The sequence below is a fragment of the Enoplosus armatus genome, chromosome 6 (genome assembly GCF_043641665.1).
Source record: "Enoplosus armatus isolate fEnoArm2 chromosome 6, fEnoArm2.hap1, whole genome shotgun sequence".
Lineage (NCBI taxonomy): Eukaryota > Metazoa > Chordata > Actinopteri > Centrarchiformes > Enoplosidae > Enoplosus > Enoplosus armatus.
Window position 1 is genome coordinate 18,905,194 of NC_092185.1, and position 18,160 is coordinate 18,923,353.

Here is an 18,160-nt window from a genome sequence, read left to right on the forward strand (position 1 = left end):
AGAATGTGTGATCTCTGGATTCTACTATATATGAATTAGATCAGATGATAATATACCCTGATTTGTAGGAGATCAGATGTCTGACTGTCCCTTAAAATTGATTATTATGATGTCTGAGTAGTGTTTCCTCCAGACAGCTGTTCCGAAGAGTACAGCGTTAAAAATCAAATCAAATCTTTGAAGGAATCTGGGATGAGAAAAAGTTAAAAGACCCTCGCTGCTCTCCACTACTACTTACTACCTTCCCTTCAGCAAAAATATATCTCTCCACCTCTAATCATTTTCTTACAGTCCCTTATTTTATTTATGAGGTAAACCCCTGACCCTGCCAAGACTTTATGCCATGCTCGCCCCACCACAAAGGATATGACGGTATATGACTGTGAGTAAGCCACAAGCATGTATGTAGCACCATATAATCAGTCGTGAATATTTTGATGTCCCTTTGAACCACAGTCACTTTCATGCAGTCAGAGTGAATTATTCACACCTGTAGTTTCACCACAGCTACAGGAGAGCAAAACACACACATCTCTTTTTTGTTTGTGCATGTGAGCGTGCTCGCACACATGAAACCCCTCATGGAGCACAGCTGCCGTCTGGTGCTGAGACGTTTTCTGCGGAGTCCGATTACCTGTCCTTCAGGAGGTTGCCATGTCTGATGAGAAGCTGGATCCTGGTTCAGTGGCAAACACAAAACATAGCCTGGAGTTCTATTTTCTGCTCATCGGCCGGAGGTGTTTTCTTGCATGTGACAGATAAAGCAAAGAAAATCCCCTAATCTCCCAGGTCTAACAGTGCTGTCGTGACTCTATCAGGGATTTTCTTCTGTTTTGCTTTGGAGTAAAGAAATGGATCGCCAACACCATCCCCTCAGGGAGGATATGAATGGCTTGCCAGTCATTCATTGGCAAATAAAAATTCTCTGGCAAATATAAACTCCCTGCAGGGGCCGAGTGGCACCGGTGTGGTACAAGCTGCTATTTTGACTGACTTCCTTTCCATTCACAAGCTGATGGTAATGCCCACCGAGGCTCCTCTTCATTCTTGATGCAATCAGTAAACCACTCGCCTGTAATTACTCCACTGACTTCTCCTTTATTCACAATACTCTCAATATATACTGTAGGCCATTAAACTCGTGTTTTAAAGATCAGACACTGGCACATTGTTCTCTTGTTAATTCAGGGTACAAATGAAAAGCTGCAGTCTCACTTCACCTAAATTAACTTTATTGATCATTTGAGCTGGACAGCAATTAGAGAGATATTAGTCAGACACCCTTACACATCACCAATGCCTTCCATGCTGTTTTGTCTTTTCAGTCACACAGCTGGATGATTAACAGTGTAATTCTTATTTTTTGTCAGAATTTGTTTGCCTCGCAAAGATTCACAGTGTTTTCCTCTTTGTGTGTGTGTGTGTGTGTGTGTGTGTGTGTGTGTAGGTGTGTTCATCCTCGTTTCACTGAAATAGAAACTTAATTAAAAACAAAGTGGCTCAGAGTTTTAGGATCTCAAGTTTTGCTTGTATTCTCTCCTTGATTAGTTAAACAAAAAGCATTAATAGACCATTTGTGGGACACCATAAAGCATGTACCCATAGACGCCATGTGTTCTCAATATCGCCACTCCACTCTTAAAACCCCAGCAAAACCAGTATGTTGGCATGGCTACGCATCAGTGTTGACTTAAAATGAGCACTGTGCGCTGGGCACTGCACTTGTATTATAATATATATATAATTTAAACAAACTTTAGCATCATTGTTGCCCAAGCATTTCTTGCAGGGAAAGGGTTTGTCAAGTACCTCTGTTGAGAGACTGAATACTGAATGCTTTCTATCTGCCACTTCTAAGTAAAGTAAGTTTACACTTGCATCAAATGTATTTGTTTTTTTAGTAAAAAGTGCATCTTCAACACAATATAAAGGCAGAAAATATAAGATGGCAAGGCAGTTTCCACCAGCAATGCATTTTCCTGATCACTCACCCTTAATTCTGGTGCGCCTTCTTGTCTGAGATGTCACTGTATGCTTTAAATCAATAGGTTTCCATTTGTTTTTTTTGTAATGGTGTCTTCCTGTTTGTCATTGCTGCATGGCAGCATAATCAGTTTTCTTTCATTGAGAGTGGGTGGAGAGAAGAGGACAGAAGACGGAAAGAAAAAGATCAATGGATGACTTAATTCTCACAAACAATGGCTCTTTATTTCAGCAGCAGGAGCCTCTCATTTTGAATTAGCTGTTGTATTAATCACTGCATAAATAAAAATTCGGGCAGGCACTTCATGATACTAATGGTTTGGTCATAATGTTGCATTTACCAAAAGCGCAGGGTTTTGAAATTTTTCTACTTGTGCCATAACTCATTGTTAGTGTTCATAAGGATAAAAGAGTAATCCACAAGAGGACATCTCATAACTCTCTTAGACCATCCAACAGGAAGTGTCATTTACCAGCTGCCTAATGTTAACATTTCAGTGGGTGCTCAGACAGAGACAAGAGCATCCTTGAAAAAGAACAAAAGAGAAAATAACAGAAAATTACCATTATTCCTACTCCCCACATTACCAGATAATCTCTAGATTGGTCTTTATTTCAGCTGCAACACTGATAGTACAACAAAAACAAACCAGTTCACAGTATGAGATTGGTGAGATGAGTGGAAAACATCCACTGAGATTTGATTAGGCCCAGCAGCTGGAAACCACACCAATCAGGAAAACACGGGTTGTGGTTTAGCTGATGACAACAAGGGGCAGCACTGTGTTTTGGATTCTTCTTCTTATTGGTCGTAGCAGTTTTTCCTTTGTTTCTTATTGTCTGCGGGGTCCCTTCCCAGGAGGATTCCAGTGTAGGAGTGCACACGGTCTTTGTTCTGTGCAAAAGTGCATTCTGTAGTTCAGCCAAAGCTAATATGAAAGTGGGAATTCCACCCACTTGATCTGGCTTAACTCAGACTTCTGAAGCCTCGTATTAGCTTCAGCTGAACTTTAGAATTTGTTTCTGCACCGAAGGAGGACTGTGGATTTTGTCCTTCATTTCATACACTGGAGTTGCACCTGTGAATGATCTCTTCATGGCTAACAGAGAGAGGAGAAATGACTGCAGCGACTAAAAACTCTTCACCCTAATGTACATGCATGAGAGTATTGTAGTACGATAGACCTGAAAATGTCTTTTGGGTGAAATATGCTTATTTGCTGCAGGTTTGTACAAATGTACAAATTAAACAAATCATTGGTCTTTGTGCTAAGCTAAGCTAACCAGCTGCTGTCTCTAGCTTCATATGTACCGTACAGTTATGAGAGTGGTATCAATCTTCTCATCTCACTCTCAGCAAGAAAGCATTTTAGCTTTTCCCAAAATGTTGAACTATTCCTTTAAAGGCTGAACCTATCACCTGCAAAGTAATTGTGCTCCATTTGCAAGCAACAAACAATCTAATGCTAACTACCTGTCATATTAGAAAACACACTGCACTACATATTTTACTTGCAACCAGTAAGTAAAAAAGCAGGGAAATTTCTTTAGTGGCTTTTTCCCTCCATCAACAACGACGCAGTACGTTGAAGCTCCCGCTCTCGCACATTTTCTGCTTTGACCTCCACACAGGAGTTTCTAAGTCATTGACTGGTACTGTTGAGGTTGACTGTTGCCATTCAGCTTCCACTCAAGCCTTCAAGCCCTTCTGCTTTACCTCTGCAGCCAACTCAGTATACCTAAGCATTTTTCTTTCATACGCCTCATCTGCTGCATCCTCCCATCACACTGTGAGCTCCGCAGAATACACAACCTGCTGTGCTGTCTGACCACAACACAGTCTGACTTTAAGGTAATTTCTCCAGGACTGGCAGCTCTCTCCACAAACAATTTCCCTGGCCACCTACCTGCCTCAAACCACCATCATAAAAATAGTAATATCTTTCTTCTTGTGAGCTAACAAATTAATCTTTACTCATTTCCTCTCAGTTGTTGCTGCTCAAGGTTATGTTGCCAGGTGTACTGGGACAGACAAAATATGTCTGAATGTAACTGTGCAAGAACAGGCAGAGTCCTCACCCACTACATCTTTTCACTGGGAGTTTGGGGTTAATGTGAGAGGGTGGCACATCATAGTTGACAATCTCTTTGGCAAAAATATCCCAGGATTGCCTGCCTTCCTCTCGCTTCTTTCTCCACCCATGTACTCCCCTTCCTTTTAAATAATTTAGGTAACTAATATATGAAGTGATAGATTATCAATATAGGCACACATGCTTTTCAAATTTACATGTGCAAACAACAATTTCACACATAATATCACATTTTCCCAGATTTAGATGAGCTAATTGATACGACTCTCATGTCTGTATGCTAAATATGAAGCTATAGCCAACAGGCTGTTAGCTTCGCTTAGCTTTAAGACTGGAAAAAGGGGGAAAGATTACTCGGCAAGAAAGCAAATAAACATTTATTTCCTAAATGTTCATACTATTCCTATAAAGAACTCGTATCAATTAGATATCTCCCTCACTTTTTGTGCGTTTATAGACATGTTTGCACTGCTGCCAGGACATGCAAACCAACGTGCCTGCCAAACAGCAGCTCCCATAATGCCCTCAAAGCAGGGACTCCAAACTTTGAGGAAGTGCAGTGTGGTATTTGATTGTCAAGATGTCAGCTTGCAGCCCTCAATGCCATTTTGCTGTTTGTTTTCAAGGAAGCTCTATCTCTTGATTCAGACACACTGCTGTTGAGGATCCATTTTTCTCTCCGTCTTCTGTGCTTTGTTCCCACATCAATCAGTTTGGACCGGTCGGGTCCCTGCTGAGGTTCAGGATGAACCTTGAATATTGGGAAAAAAAAAATGTTGAGGCAATGTAGCAGAGCAGCAGCATGTAGGCAGACGTTTAGACCAACAGCACTGAAAAACCTCAATTTGTGAGTGGGTTGAAGTCACTTAATGGTCATGGTAGGTACACTTACTAAAACAAGGATTGTTATCAGGCATAATGGTCAGACTGAGAACTGATGTGCGTTCTGCCTCAAGCAAGAATCCTACTGTACTTCAGATGAATGACATGACTGAAAAAAATGTACAACAGTTGGCCTTAATTTGTTACCCTGTTGGTGTAGTCTGGTTATTCACCTTCAAGGCCTGAATGCTAATCAGAGACCTTTATAGCTTCTTTCATTCTATCAAAAATGACTCTACCTGTATACACTTTTATCTCAGCTTCACTGTGGCCTTGAGAGTCACACTGTCAGGACATTTCAAGGCTTTGGTTCCAGTTCAACACCGCTTGTCGCTTTGTGGAAGTGGAAGTGACTCAAACTCAGAATGAAAAACCTCAAATCTTTATCTTTTAGAAAGCTGATATGCTTTGATGCCGTCCATCTACGTGGTGGAAACATCTGGTTGATGGCCCCTGACGTATTCAAAGGCTGTGTCACTGTCATTCATCCATCACTTTGACATGGCTGGGGGAATGAGAGGACTGCATGGATAACATAAAGGTAGCTAATGTGACGTGGCATGAAGTGATTCATATAGACTACTGCCACACTTTCAAATCATCTTACGTGAAAGGAGTCAAAGGACGATTAGCGACCTTGTGTGCGGACACGCAGGCTAATCTCTAGTAAGGCAGAAAACACATACGCGCTTATAGAGGCAGCTCGCATGCTCTGAGGCACTTCATCGCGCGCTAACATGCACTAATACCAAGCATATACACACATGGGTCACTCATGGGTTCACTCCAAGAGGGGGCATTGTTGGAGAAAGTTGAAAGAAAATAGTGAAGACCACAAGTCTAATGGCCGAGCCGAGGTTTAACTTTGATCTCCCCCTCTGATTGGAACAGGCAGCTGAGTGTTTTGGAAAACTCGAGAAGGCAGATTTCAGTTCGAGGCGTAGGCCCTCTATTCATACTCAAACCCTCCATCAAGAACCCGGCTTTAATACCCCTGGCAGCCAAGTCAGCATTATATAATGCATATGAGAGTGTCTATTGTGAAAACAGAAGAGACTGCTGTCAATGGCTTAAGGGCACTAAGTGACGTGAACAGAGTAAATCAATTGTGGAACTCATTACTTGCGAGCAGCGCGACAACAAGATGCAAATGAAGAACGGACGGCAGTCTGAGCAAAAAATCACAAGCCTATTAATACCAGTGTGGAGACTTTTTACCACAAGACTGTTGACAGCATGATATTAAACTATGACAGGCTTCTGGGTATTACTGCTCTCATTTTGCTGAACAAGACACAGGACTCATAAGCCGAGCACAAGGCTTACAAGTCCACGAATTCTCATGTCATTCGCCCGCTCACTGCAATTAATAATGACTGCCTAAAAAGAGTTTTTGTGCAATAGCAGTCAACCAATCATGCATTCAATAATGCCGGTCATTGGCATCTTTGTGCTAATCTTTCCTGCATCTCTCTGTACTTGACTTGCATTAATGCCTCACTGACTTTGGGACCATAGAAGTTGGCCTCAAGTGGAGAAATGAGGCAAGCAGAACATTTGGAAAACAAGTTAACACTACACCCATTTGGGATAATGGGTTGGTGTACTTCATGCGTAGCCTTCATTCATAGCTTCTCCAAAGTACCTTGAGAAGGACAAATCATACCGTTTAATAAGTGTACTTTCTGTTGAGGTGTTAATGCATGTGGACACACGTCACATAATCTCATGCGAACAGTCATGCTTTTCAAAGCAAAACATCACATGTGCGGCTCAAAGGCCGCTTCACTTCAAAGTCAGACTATCATTCTCCACGAGGAAACTTTTTAATCTTAGCTCTCTGAGGTTGGTCAATTTCTAGCATTGGCTATGCAACCAAGTGCATTAAGCTGCACAGATGAAGTGCCACAGCCAACCAAGCAGAAAAACAACTTGTGCCTGTCTCCACTGGGCGGGGTGGGGACCGCCCGGGTTAGGTTTGGACTCCATAGCGCCTGGGGGCAGCCTGGGACTTGGCCACCATTAATTACCACTAATGAGTTGAGCATGAGTGACCTGATGATGATGGACTGTGCATCCCCCTTCATGGGCTTGGGAGGGATATGGGACACGACACTGTGATGGGACATGTGGGGACATGTGGCTATGCTGGTTAGTGGGGTGCAGCAGCAGAGATGCATTTTGATGGTGACGATGAATAATCACTGAGGGAAGAAGAGTATAAACAGGAGGAAGAGAAGTGCTGGTTTCCTGATTTATTGTGCTGAGGCATCAAGTCGTTCAGACACATTTCTTAAGAGATTTTTTTCTTTTTAGAACAAACTATGTGTGTGAGGTCAGAAATCTGTGAGCTACACAGTTTGAGTAGTGCACTATTTGTGTCTTTGAAAGACTTCAGTATCCGTGTTTTGCTGTTTTAAACTCTTTAAGTGAACCCCACCCAAGGAACTGAGTGGAGAGTTGAACACTGAACTTGGCTGTTTCAACAATGACTCCCTTTTTGCATTTATATTCCTGGCATGCGGTGTGTATGAATCTCACAGCGCTGCAGAGTGAAGCAGGAACAGAGGGAAAGAGGGATACTGACGTACGTACCGCAGATGTGTACGTTCTGGGCGTGTGCGCGGGGATGAGTTTGTGAGCTTGCATGCACATTCCAGCTCTCTGCCAGCCAGCTTCCTCCACCCTCCGTGCTTCTCACAGCAGAGCCAGTATGCCTGGGGGAGAGGCTGGGAAAACATGTGGAGGGAGACCCGGCCTACCTGCTGCCTGCAGCTGACTGGAGTCAGTTGGTACAGGGCAGACACCCAAAATACGATACCTTCAATATTTGCTTTGGCTCGGTTTGTGTGTTTCGTTAAAATGATGTACTGTTGGCATGGGCTGTGACATTTTTAACCTGCAATAACAATCCTGCTTTAGGAACACATCCTTGTTTGAAAAGCTTGTGTGTTGCACGCATATTATTTTGCTATTTGTGATGCATGATGTAGCAGCACTGTGTCTGTCTCTTGAGTTTTATGGGTTAGAAGTGCAAGAGGACATGTCTTTTTGAAAGGTGAGCTCGCATGACTGATTTAATGAGTGATATTGCAAATTGCTCAATTACAGCTTGGCTGAGAGTAATCGTTTATTCTCAAGACTTAACAAAGAGGACATTGTTTTCTGTCAGACTTTCCACATTTTCCATAATAAGCAATACAGTTGAGGTTACCAGGGCTCCTCCCCGGAGGTTTGGAGCATTGTTCAAAATTGAATGATCACAGTTCTGATACAAGTGCTCTCACATTATCAAAGTGACAGGGATATTTGCTAATGGAGGCCCTCAACAGTGAGGGTCATCCCCCGGAGGAGGTGCAGGGGTGGGGGGGAGCAACAGGGAGCGGCACACAGCCCCAGGCCTCATCACTCTCTGCCAGGCATGGCCCACTTCCAGTCTGTGTCTGTGCTACACGCAGCCGCTTTGCAAAGTCAGAATGATAGATTACACTAGGTGAGTTTAACAATTACGGAGCAATTTGGAGCTTTATGCCTCATAAACCGCTGGTCTCCCGTCCTGAAACGTCTCAGGGAAGAGTAATGAATCAACAATCGGAAAAAGAAAGTCAGATAAGTCGCTCAAGCAATTCTTTGATGCTAATAATAACAATATTAGGTGAAGGAGTGTTGTTTTTTTCGACTGTCATAGAGTAATTTCTGTGCTGTTTTGCTTCATCTACTGTTAGTGTATTGGAAGGTTTAAATAAAGGCTTATAAAACCATAAACATGCACCATTCAGATAAAGTCAAACCTCCACATAAGAAAATACACACTGAATTCTCAAACACGCACTGTGACATTGTGTTTGTATCCTCATGTGAACAGGAGCGCAGGGGGGAGGAGGCTTCATTCTACACTGAGCAGTGTGTTATCATGCAGGTGACTGATAACTGACTCGTGTGTGAATACAGCAAACCAGTGTTTAGAAAGCAAATGAGGAAGGAGAGAGCAGGGCAAGCGCTTGACGTGACTCCACAGTGACGCACAAGACGCCAGGGGTCTGTCCTGTTTGCTGGGATGACAGCAGTTATCAGATTATTTCCGCCAGTTTGCAGACATGGGACTCATGGGAGGGAAGATGGAGATACATTTTGTGGCTGGCTGTCAGGTGTCGATATGGAATGGATGTTACGCAGACAGCAGCTTATGCATGTGTGAATGTATGTGTGCGCCTTTTAAGACATAATAGAAAAGGGTCATAGGAAGTAATAGAAAGTAAATAGAATGAAACCTAACAAACGGTTGAATGTAGATGAGTTATCCAGAGTTATCCTTCAACTGTGCCATTATGAGAAACGCCATCATGAGAGTCATCGCTCTTTATGTCCAGCACTTTGTGTGATGTTTTGCCCAGAATACTTTGAATCATTCTCCCTTCCCCTCATTGTAAATGTCTTGTTCACTGCCTGTTTCCTCTTTTACTGTCAATCTTTTGCTTTTAAAAGTGAGGAAGTGGGGAAATATAGCTGCTGCAGTGAGTTTTCTCACAAGAAAAGGCAAAAAAAAAAAAAAAAAGAATATTCGGTGTAGATTCAGGGTTACAGAAATGTGCAGTGCAGAAATGTTCGTTAAAGAGAAGATACTGTAAACAAGTTGGTAAACACCATTAATAGTACATGAGAGTTGTGGTTTGTTTCTCTTTTGACCAGGAATCTAGATGCACGCCACACACTTCCTGGGAATACTTTCATCTCACACACACACATAAAGACAGACACAGAAGTAGGAACAAACAGTGAGACATGCACACATTGCATGCAGGCAGTGACTGTACCTTGCCTGCCTTAAGGATTTATCGTCTTATCTACTTTGCACTTTTGCTTCATATTTATGGTGCTGAGTTTTCATGTCCGAGAGTCACTTAAAAGCTCCCAGTGTTTACAAGCAGCTCTATATGATGTCACCCTGTTAAAATGACCAAGAGGAAAATATCCCCCTGCAGCAAATCTCATTTTATGACATTAGTCATATCCTTTAATTACTCCAGTGCCCTCAGTGCTAAATGAGCAATTACTTCTGAACATGGTTGCTTTTAGCAGGATTGCTGTGTCTGTTGTTTTTCATATTTTTCGCTCAGAATTCACAGCGAATCCATCCTTGATTTTGCTGTAATGCGACAGACCACAAAGACCACACACTTTTTTCTTCCCCTCCCCGTATCAGATTATATGAGATAATTGTGAGGAAGAAAATACCGTAGCGCTGCTTTTTAAGACTCTTGGAGAGGTAGTGCAGGGTGAGCAGAGAGATTACGGCTCAGTGACTTCAGATTTTTCCCTGCTGCTGCTGATTGCCAGTATTGTCTGGAAAGCATCCTGCGGGAAGTGTTCGACTCATGGATATTACACACAGACTTATTACCCTTGACAGAAGAAATGAGATGAAAAGAGAGAAATAATAGCGAAAGAGCCGCTGCCTCGGGGTGGAATCACACACAGCCTGCAGGAAGGCTGGTTTCCCTCTGATTGCGTAATTCTAGTTGTGTCCTTGTTGTGCGTCGGTCACCCGTCACAACTCCTCCCTCTGTGTGTGTGTTTGAGTGTATGGTCTATTGCGTGTTGATGACTTGTGTAGTATGTACTGTGTGTTTTTTGCTTGACTTGTTCGCGTCTGCCTCCTTTTTTAGCTCTTAGTTCCTGTGTGTTGCTATTTCCGAGCTGCCTGCAATGATTCAGTGATTCAGTTTCCACTCAGCTGACCTTTCATCTCTCTAATATCTTTACTTATCTTACTAGCTGCTTGATGCTAACTAATAAGTTCTGCATCAGCTTTTATTACTGATGAGGCAGATTGATCAGAAGAATTAAAGGACAAATCTGTGATTAAAATGTAAACAAAAGAGAACACCAATAATCAAACACAAGAACTGGAACCAGCTGTTTAAAGTAGGTTTGTAAAAATACATTTGAAATGTAGATTACTCCTCTATAAGTGCATTTCCACCCACCTTTTGTTACATTAAACACATTAAACAAACCTTTAAACCTGAGTGGAAACGCTGGAAATTAAAAAAAAACTTTTTACACTTGCCTAAGGTGGAAAAGAAAAAGTTTGTTGATAATAGCAAAATGCAGACACAGCGAATAAATCATGACGTGCATGAAGCATGTGACTAAAACTGAAGACAGGAAAATTTGCAGCGGACGAAAACATCAGATCTGTGCGGAGCGATGAGGGGACTAAAATGTTCCTCAAATGAACACACAATAATGCATAAATGCCATTATTCCGTGGTTTTCCACCACTGAGTTAGATGGACACTTGACTTGTATCAAGAACTTTTTGCGACCTGGGGTGAAGCAGAATCAGCTGTAAACGAAACATGGACATATTTTCACCAAGAAAGTTGTTATGGTGAAAGTGCAGGCGAGCCTGTTTACACATTCAGTAAATACAAAACAACATTAGCATTCATTTGGATCCTCGTTTCTGGCCACCTGGCGAATTTAAGTCCAATACCCACTCTCCTTCACAGTCTGTTCACCAGCTATACGCAAACTGTGTCTGTGTGGTGCTGGGCAGATAGCATCCAGTGGGCATGGCTGTACGCAGCGTTTTAAAAAGTCCGAAAACTGAGCTATTTTAAGATGTTTGGACAGCAAAAAATTGGATAACAATAGCTTTAAAACCATGTCAGTGGGCAGTAGCATGAGAGTCAGGTAAAATGTTTCAATGAATGATCCACAGAACAATCTGAAAATACAGAAGAGGTTAAAATGATCACAAAACATCTGAAAATGAATGTTCACAATGTTTAATTAAAGTGTTCAAGTAAAGGGAAATTCACCCGACAGACACCATCTGCTCTTTGTTCTCTCCTCACTCGTCTCTCCTGCCAAAGTTTATTAAAAAGAATTTAGTCAAATTATATACACCTTCTTTATTTCATCTTTGTGCTTGAGTTTGCATCATTTTGGATTTGAATTATAGAAATGTGTCTCAAACAGTACATAAACATAATGAAAATGTGTGTGAATCAATAATATATTAATAGAGTAATACTATGGTATTACACTATAACTATGCTAGGTGTTTGTGTTGTTGTTACGTTGAGCCTATAGGGTTCCATATATATATATACCTGCTCTTCCTCTCTCATCTCCATCACCTTTTCTCCTCGTCTTGTCTCGTATCTCTTCCCTCCCCAAAGCTCAGCTTTGATTGAGTCATTTTCATCTGTCTCAGTGAAGAAAGTAAACACAGGGTCCTCAATGGTGGGTACGGCCATGCCAGTTAGTTCATCAGAACTTTTTTTTACTGCAAACAGCTTCTTGCTGCAGCTGGAAACATAGTTGATGAGTGTGGAGAGACTGAGCTAAAACGAGCTAAAATAGTGAGGTGTAAACCCAAAACAATGAGCTAAACAGCTCTGCAGAGCTGAGGCCAGGTGCAGAGTTGGGTGATAATTCTCTGCGGGTCCGCCACCACAAGAGACCCCTTTCACATTACATGTGGTCATTTTGTAAAATAGAAAAAAAGAATTGATTAGTGCAGCTCTAAAAATCTATTTTACAAATTACATAGATACACCTTTGCAAATTTGTACTTAACTGGAAGAGAACAGCTCTCTGATTACAGCGCTGTTGGCCAGCAGAGACCAGGCTCCATATTTAACAGGACTTAATCAGCCTGTGAGCACATTTGTTGTCTTGATTTCTTGGTGTCTAACGGACACCTGCGTCAAGGAGTGTCAATGATGAGGTGTGACTTCAATCAAGAAAATCTAATCTAATACAAGACTGTACGCACCATTCAATAAACAGCGGCACAGGACAGCAGCAGGGTGACGAAATGATTAATTGGATTGTTTAAGCCTCCTGTGTCAGCAGGCAGAACCTTAGTGAAGTGTCCTTGAACAAGATGTGAGGCTCCGTATCAGCTCTAAGAGGCACTGTTGTGTATCTGAGCCTGACCTCTGACCTCTGCTTGGAGGAAGGGGCTCAATAACGGACCAGTACAGAATCACGTTCTTTTCTGCGTTCGTTATAAATCTTTTATTAAAACAAGAGCTAAGAGGTTTGATATACTCATACAGCGGGGCTCTTCTTACTGATGATCTGAACAAAAGTACAAACCTACCGTCAGAATGTGTTTCCTGTAGCGGTTTATTCATACTTACAAGAACACATCAGGAGGCATGTGCGTTTCTTTCAGAGCGACACACGATGGAAAAAAAAATAGCTTTTTCAGTCCTCTGCATTAGGGACACCAACAACAAGTCCTCAACTGACTGTTTCCTGAACGTGGTTGCCCCTGCAAAAGGAAATATTCAGTTTGGATTTAGCTGAACACATTGTTCTCTCTGCAGAGCACATCCCACTTCAACAAGACATGAAGTGCCTGGGATTAGGACTTTTTAATTACTAATAATTATCAGTGCATGTCTGCTTTTGTGTGCACGCACTTCGGTGTTGTACGCAACATGGCTTGCTAATAAACTTGTTTGCAGCTACTGACTGTATATTTGGTGGGTGTGTGTATGTGTGTGTGGTTCATCCAGTGTTCACATGCCGTCTCCCTCTGCCAGTTTCCTAATTTAAACAGACGTTTGTATGTGCACATGTATTTTCTCGCGGGCCTCGTTTATACCCCTGTGGCTAGCACAGGACTAACCCATTAAAGACTTGTGGCCGCTTCAGACCATACTGTGGTCACCTGAGAACCCAAACTGGGACCGTACCTCTGGAGATTTACAGTCTTTCCAGGCATAACAACACTGCTTCATAAAAAAAGAAAAAAAAAAACTGTTTCATATTCACACCTCCGTTTCTACAACTCCACACACGGTGAAGGTTATTCAGTATGAATAAAGCAGCTATTTAGAGAAGGAAAGGCATTCTAACACGTCTTAACATACGTCACTACTCTGTTTCCCGCTTTCCATCTCGCTATGTCTCCCTCTATGATCGCTCGCTCACTCAGTACACATATGGTAGCCATCTGGCCTGGCAGAGCAGAGCCGGAGCCTAGAGTGGGGCAGCACTACTGTGATCCATGTACAGTAACAACATGATTAACCCTTTAGAGCCATAACGCTACACTAAAACAGTCTTTCTGATGTCTCTTTAACTGTGCATCATGTTGTCTGTCTTTGTCTTACTTCCTCACCTTTCTCTGCTTTTCTTTCTGTCCGTCACTCTGCCTGTTTATCACCCTGGATCAAATACTACAGTTGCGTCCAAGTGCGGCTTTAGTGTACCTGTTTGTAAAGTTCATTCATGATTTGCAAGATCAAAGCTCGACCATGCTGTCTTATCTGTCCGTGAAACCCAAAGCCGGTGTTCCTGCAGAGTGGCAGTGTGTTTGAGGAAGTGCATTTTTCCGTGTGTCACTCCAAAATAGATTTAAGTGCAGGGTAGGATCCACATCGAGGTCAGCGTCCCTGCCCCACTGCTCTAGTCAACCCTGAGACAAGTCAGGGTGGATCCAAACTACAGGAGTCGGCCCCCTGGCAGACAGACCCAGAGAAAACAATGTGAAAACGAAAATAAAGGATTTTGTTTGCTTTTTCATTTACAGCATTAGTGTCACTGTAGTATATAAGCTCTAAAAAAAAGCATTATTGCACAGCTCATAATGAGGTTTTTTTTATGTATGGAACAATCTAAAACAAATCAGCAAAACACTTACTGCCAGAAATCAGATCAAAGCAATAGTTTGACATTTTGGGAAGTACACTTATTCACGTTTTTGTCCAAAAGTTAGATGAGAAATTTGACACCACTTTCATGTCTGTGCTGTAAATATGAAGCTACTGCTAGCAGCTGGTTAGCTTAGCACAAAGACTGGCAATTCATGGCGACAACAAGACTCAAGGAAGTCATGGCACCCGACCGAGAAATTGTTTGTGCTCAGCTGAACTAACTGGCCGCTATCTTTAGCTTCATATTTACTGTACAGACACCAGAGTGGTATAAGCATTCTTCCCAAAACTATCCCTTTAAATATGTAGCCAAAATACTTAATGTAATTTAAAAATTGAAGCTGAAGACTGGCTGGAGTTTTGTTAGGTGGCTTTTTTTCTGGCCGTGAAGGTGTTTGTGTTTGACCATGTACTGGATCTCCTCTGTGCGGCTGCCTATCATAGAATAAGGTGACATCTTAATGGGAACTCCTGCGCCCATTACTTCTTCTCCAGTGACAGTGTCGTGCCTGGAGCATCTTTCAGCCCCCTCCCCTCAGCGACTCTGAATAGTGTATGCCATATGGCAAGCAGGGCCAGTCCGCTTAAAGAATTGCAGGTGTCCAATATCATCTCTCGCCACTATACATCCGGAAACAATAACCAACTGTTCTATCATGATTATTATAGCCTGTAAACAACTTCAAACATCTTGTGCTGGTATACTTGTAGTTTGAAACCTGAGAACATTACATTTCCAGGGAGATTTCTGATGCAGTGACGATCAGGAGGAGGATAGTGATAGTGAGTTCTCATCACGCAAGCACACAGAGACAGAGAGAGAGAGCGGCTAGTCGTGGCATGTAAGAGCTCCATCATTTCCTCCCTGAGGGTGGGCAGTGCCTTGCATTAGGACACAGAGAGCCAGTGAGTCACCTTGCCTCAGTCCATCCTGAGAGCATTCAGCACTTCACTGTCAGCTGTTCCTGTTAGTCCCCTGAACCAAGGTTAAGGAGCTGGACAGTTAAAGCTCAAGTGTCACAGTAAGGTATTTTTATTTATGTTTTTCAGAGCAAGTGTCAGGTCCGAGGTCTGCTCACGTAGCCTTACAATACATGTTGGCAGTCCTGTATGATTGCGACTGTGGCTGGATCAACCTCCAACACAAAATCAAATCAAGTAAAATGGATAAATAAAACATACAGATGTTTGTGACAGAGTTGAAGTAGAAGACACACCTTTAGCCACTTTTTTTTTTATGCCGTCTGCAGTGCAATATCCAGCCAATATTCACACCTGGCGTGCTTTAGACTGTGCACATCAATAAAGGCGGGTCTTGAATCCTGTGGTCACGCTCTGAGCGGGCTATTTTCTTTGGTATGTAATTGTTTGAGAAGAAAGTGGGAGTGAGGAGGGTGCCAGGGTAGCCCTCCTGCTGCTTTAAATGGTTTAAGATTGATTTCCTGGAGTTTGCAGAACTGCTTGCCACATTGTGAGCAATAAAGGAGGTGTTTCGGATACCTGCAGACAAATTGCTGCAGAAACAGAAAGAAACTTTCTTGGCTGAAAACTGCAGCTGTTTAGGACACCTGACACGGGTGCAGCAGATGGCGATGTCTCCTGCTCTTTGTTCCAGAGTCGTGCAGGTTGTCAGTAGCTCTCTGGCCTGACCTGAACAAAGATGTAGATGAGATGGTGCTTTGGCTGCCGCTCTTTAAACAGCTGGTCTGTAGATATATGAGCTAAATAACTGTGACTTATTACCAAAAAATCTGTGTCCAGATGTTTTTGCCACGCAGTTTTTATTACTTGTATGATGCTTGATTAATAGCAAGCAAAAGTCGAGTATCATCAGCAGCATGCCTTTTAAAATCAGCACATTTTAAGATTTAGTTGCTCTATATTCAAAGGAAATATTAGAGATATTGACACTAATTAACCTAATTTTCTCTATTGTTAGGGACTGTTGGAGTAGGGAGGCTAAAAATATGTTTTACTTTTTTAAAAGGCAAGGCTTCAGCATTCTCATTATTTTCTTTGAACCTTTCTCTTGAAGTTGCAACATCCTGCCCACAATATCTCAAAGTAATATAGCACTATTGAATATACAATTACAAGTAATCCAATTGAAACCTCCACTGATTTTACACATCAAAGTCTGTTCACAGGTGTTGAGGAGTACTACTGCACGTGTGAAAAAAGATGTTGTTCAAAGCCTTTTGTGGCCCCAGACGGAGCTGCATGAAACTGCCTCAAGTGATGTCACTTAAGTCAGCGTCAGTTGGGGCTGAAGACTAAAAGTTTGAAAATGAAAAGAATCTGTAGAAGGAAGTGGTTCGAGGCTGCATTAGGCCGAGTTGCATTGTGGGTAATGTATGCGCCAGGTTTTGACACGGAAGAAGAATGCTTGGAATAAAAAAGACGATTTTCTTGTTCTGCTGCATCGGCTTTGATCTTTTTTTTTTTACTGTCCATCGTGATTCAGACAATGCTAAATCAGCCGAGTACTCTTTTAATATGTTCATGGAATAATCATTTTCACATAGAAACTAGATCACACAATAGAAGTTGAATTAGCTATTGCCAAGATTATGGCAAACATAACAAAATGTTATTTTTGAACCAAGAGCTATCACTCTCACTTTATATGACATATTTCACCTCCCTCTCCCGAAAAGAATTTAGACAACCCTCCCAAAAAGAAATAATATATAACCCTCCCCCTTTATGAACCCCCTACCGCCCTAATCATTTTCGCACAGTCCCTTGCAAATACTGTCTCACTGTCTCAAAAGTGAAATGAATCATCCTATAAGCAGCTGTCTGCCCCTGCAAGATGAATGAAGAATGTCACCTTCGCTGCAGGCAGTGTGTGCATTAAATTAGCAGCATATTATGAGAAAGGAGACATTAAAATCAAAGCTACTTTTTTAAGTGATTAAAGGGCTAAGCAGAGAGTCACTGCTTTCAGCCATTTCACAAGTTGACACCCTGCAAACGGTAAGAAGGGTGCAGCAGGAAGCTGCAGAGGAATAAGAAACAGCAAAGCGAGATGGAGAGCAGTCTGCCTCGTCACCCTCAGAGCGAGGAAGACTAACTAACACACAGAGGTGTGACTAATGAAAACGCCTTTGAAATATTACACATTATTACCTTTGGGAGAAGTTTCTGACAGGTGCAACTAGGATACATAATCACTACCTTGTACGGCCTCCATCGTTTCCTCATTCAGATTCTCACTCACAAATAATTACACCTTAATGACAAATAGATAAAGAGAAATAATGAGACTACCATGACATCGATGTAATGCCCCTCTCCCTCTCTCTGGCAGGTGTGCTCAGCCTACCTGAGGGTCTGACTCTTCACAGGGACCAGCAGCAGCAGCAGCAGCAGCAGCGAGCGGGGAAGAGCGGAGAGGGAAACGCCTACAGTCAGCCCGAGCTGCGCTCCATTGAACAGTGTTTACTGGCTACAAAAGTGGGCAGCATCTCTGAGCTCAGTGAGTCGTATGTGTGTGTGTGTGTGTGTGTGTGTGTG

The 18,160-nt window shown here is 42.3% G+C and overlaps 1 protein-coding gene across 4 annotated transcripts in view; it reads left to right on the forward strand.

Moving 5' to 3' along the window:
• The window catches only part of btbd11b (BTB (POZ) domain containing 11b), a 62,268-nt gene that overhangs the window by 22,098 nt on the left and 22,010 nt on the right, over positions 1-18,160 (forward strand). For 3 of the 4 annotated variants that reach the window (XM_070906830.1, XM_070906832.1, XM_070906833.1), the window contains one exon: positions 17,955-18,122. In XM_070906830.1, the coding sequence (XP_070762931.1) occupies positions 17,955-18,122 (168 nt within the window). Of the gene's footprint in view, positions 1-11,247; positions 11,267-17,954; positions 18,123-18,160 lie in introns of all 4 variants that reach the window. The other variant, XM_070906831.1, reaches the window with a different exon arrangement.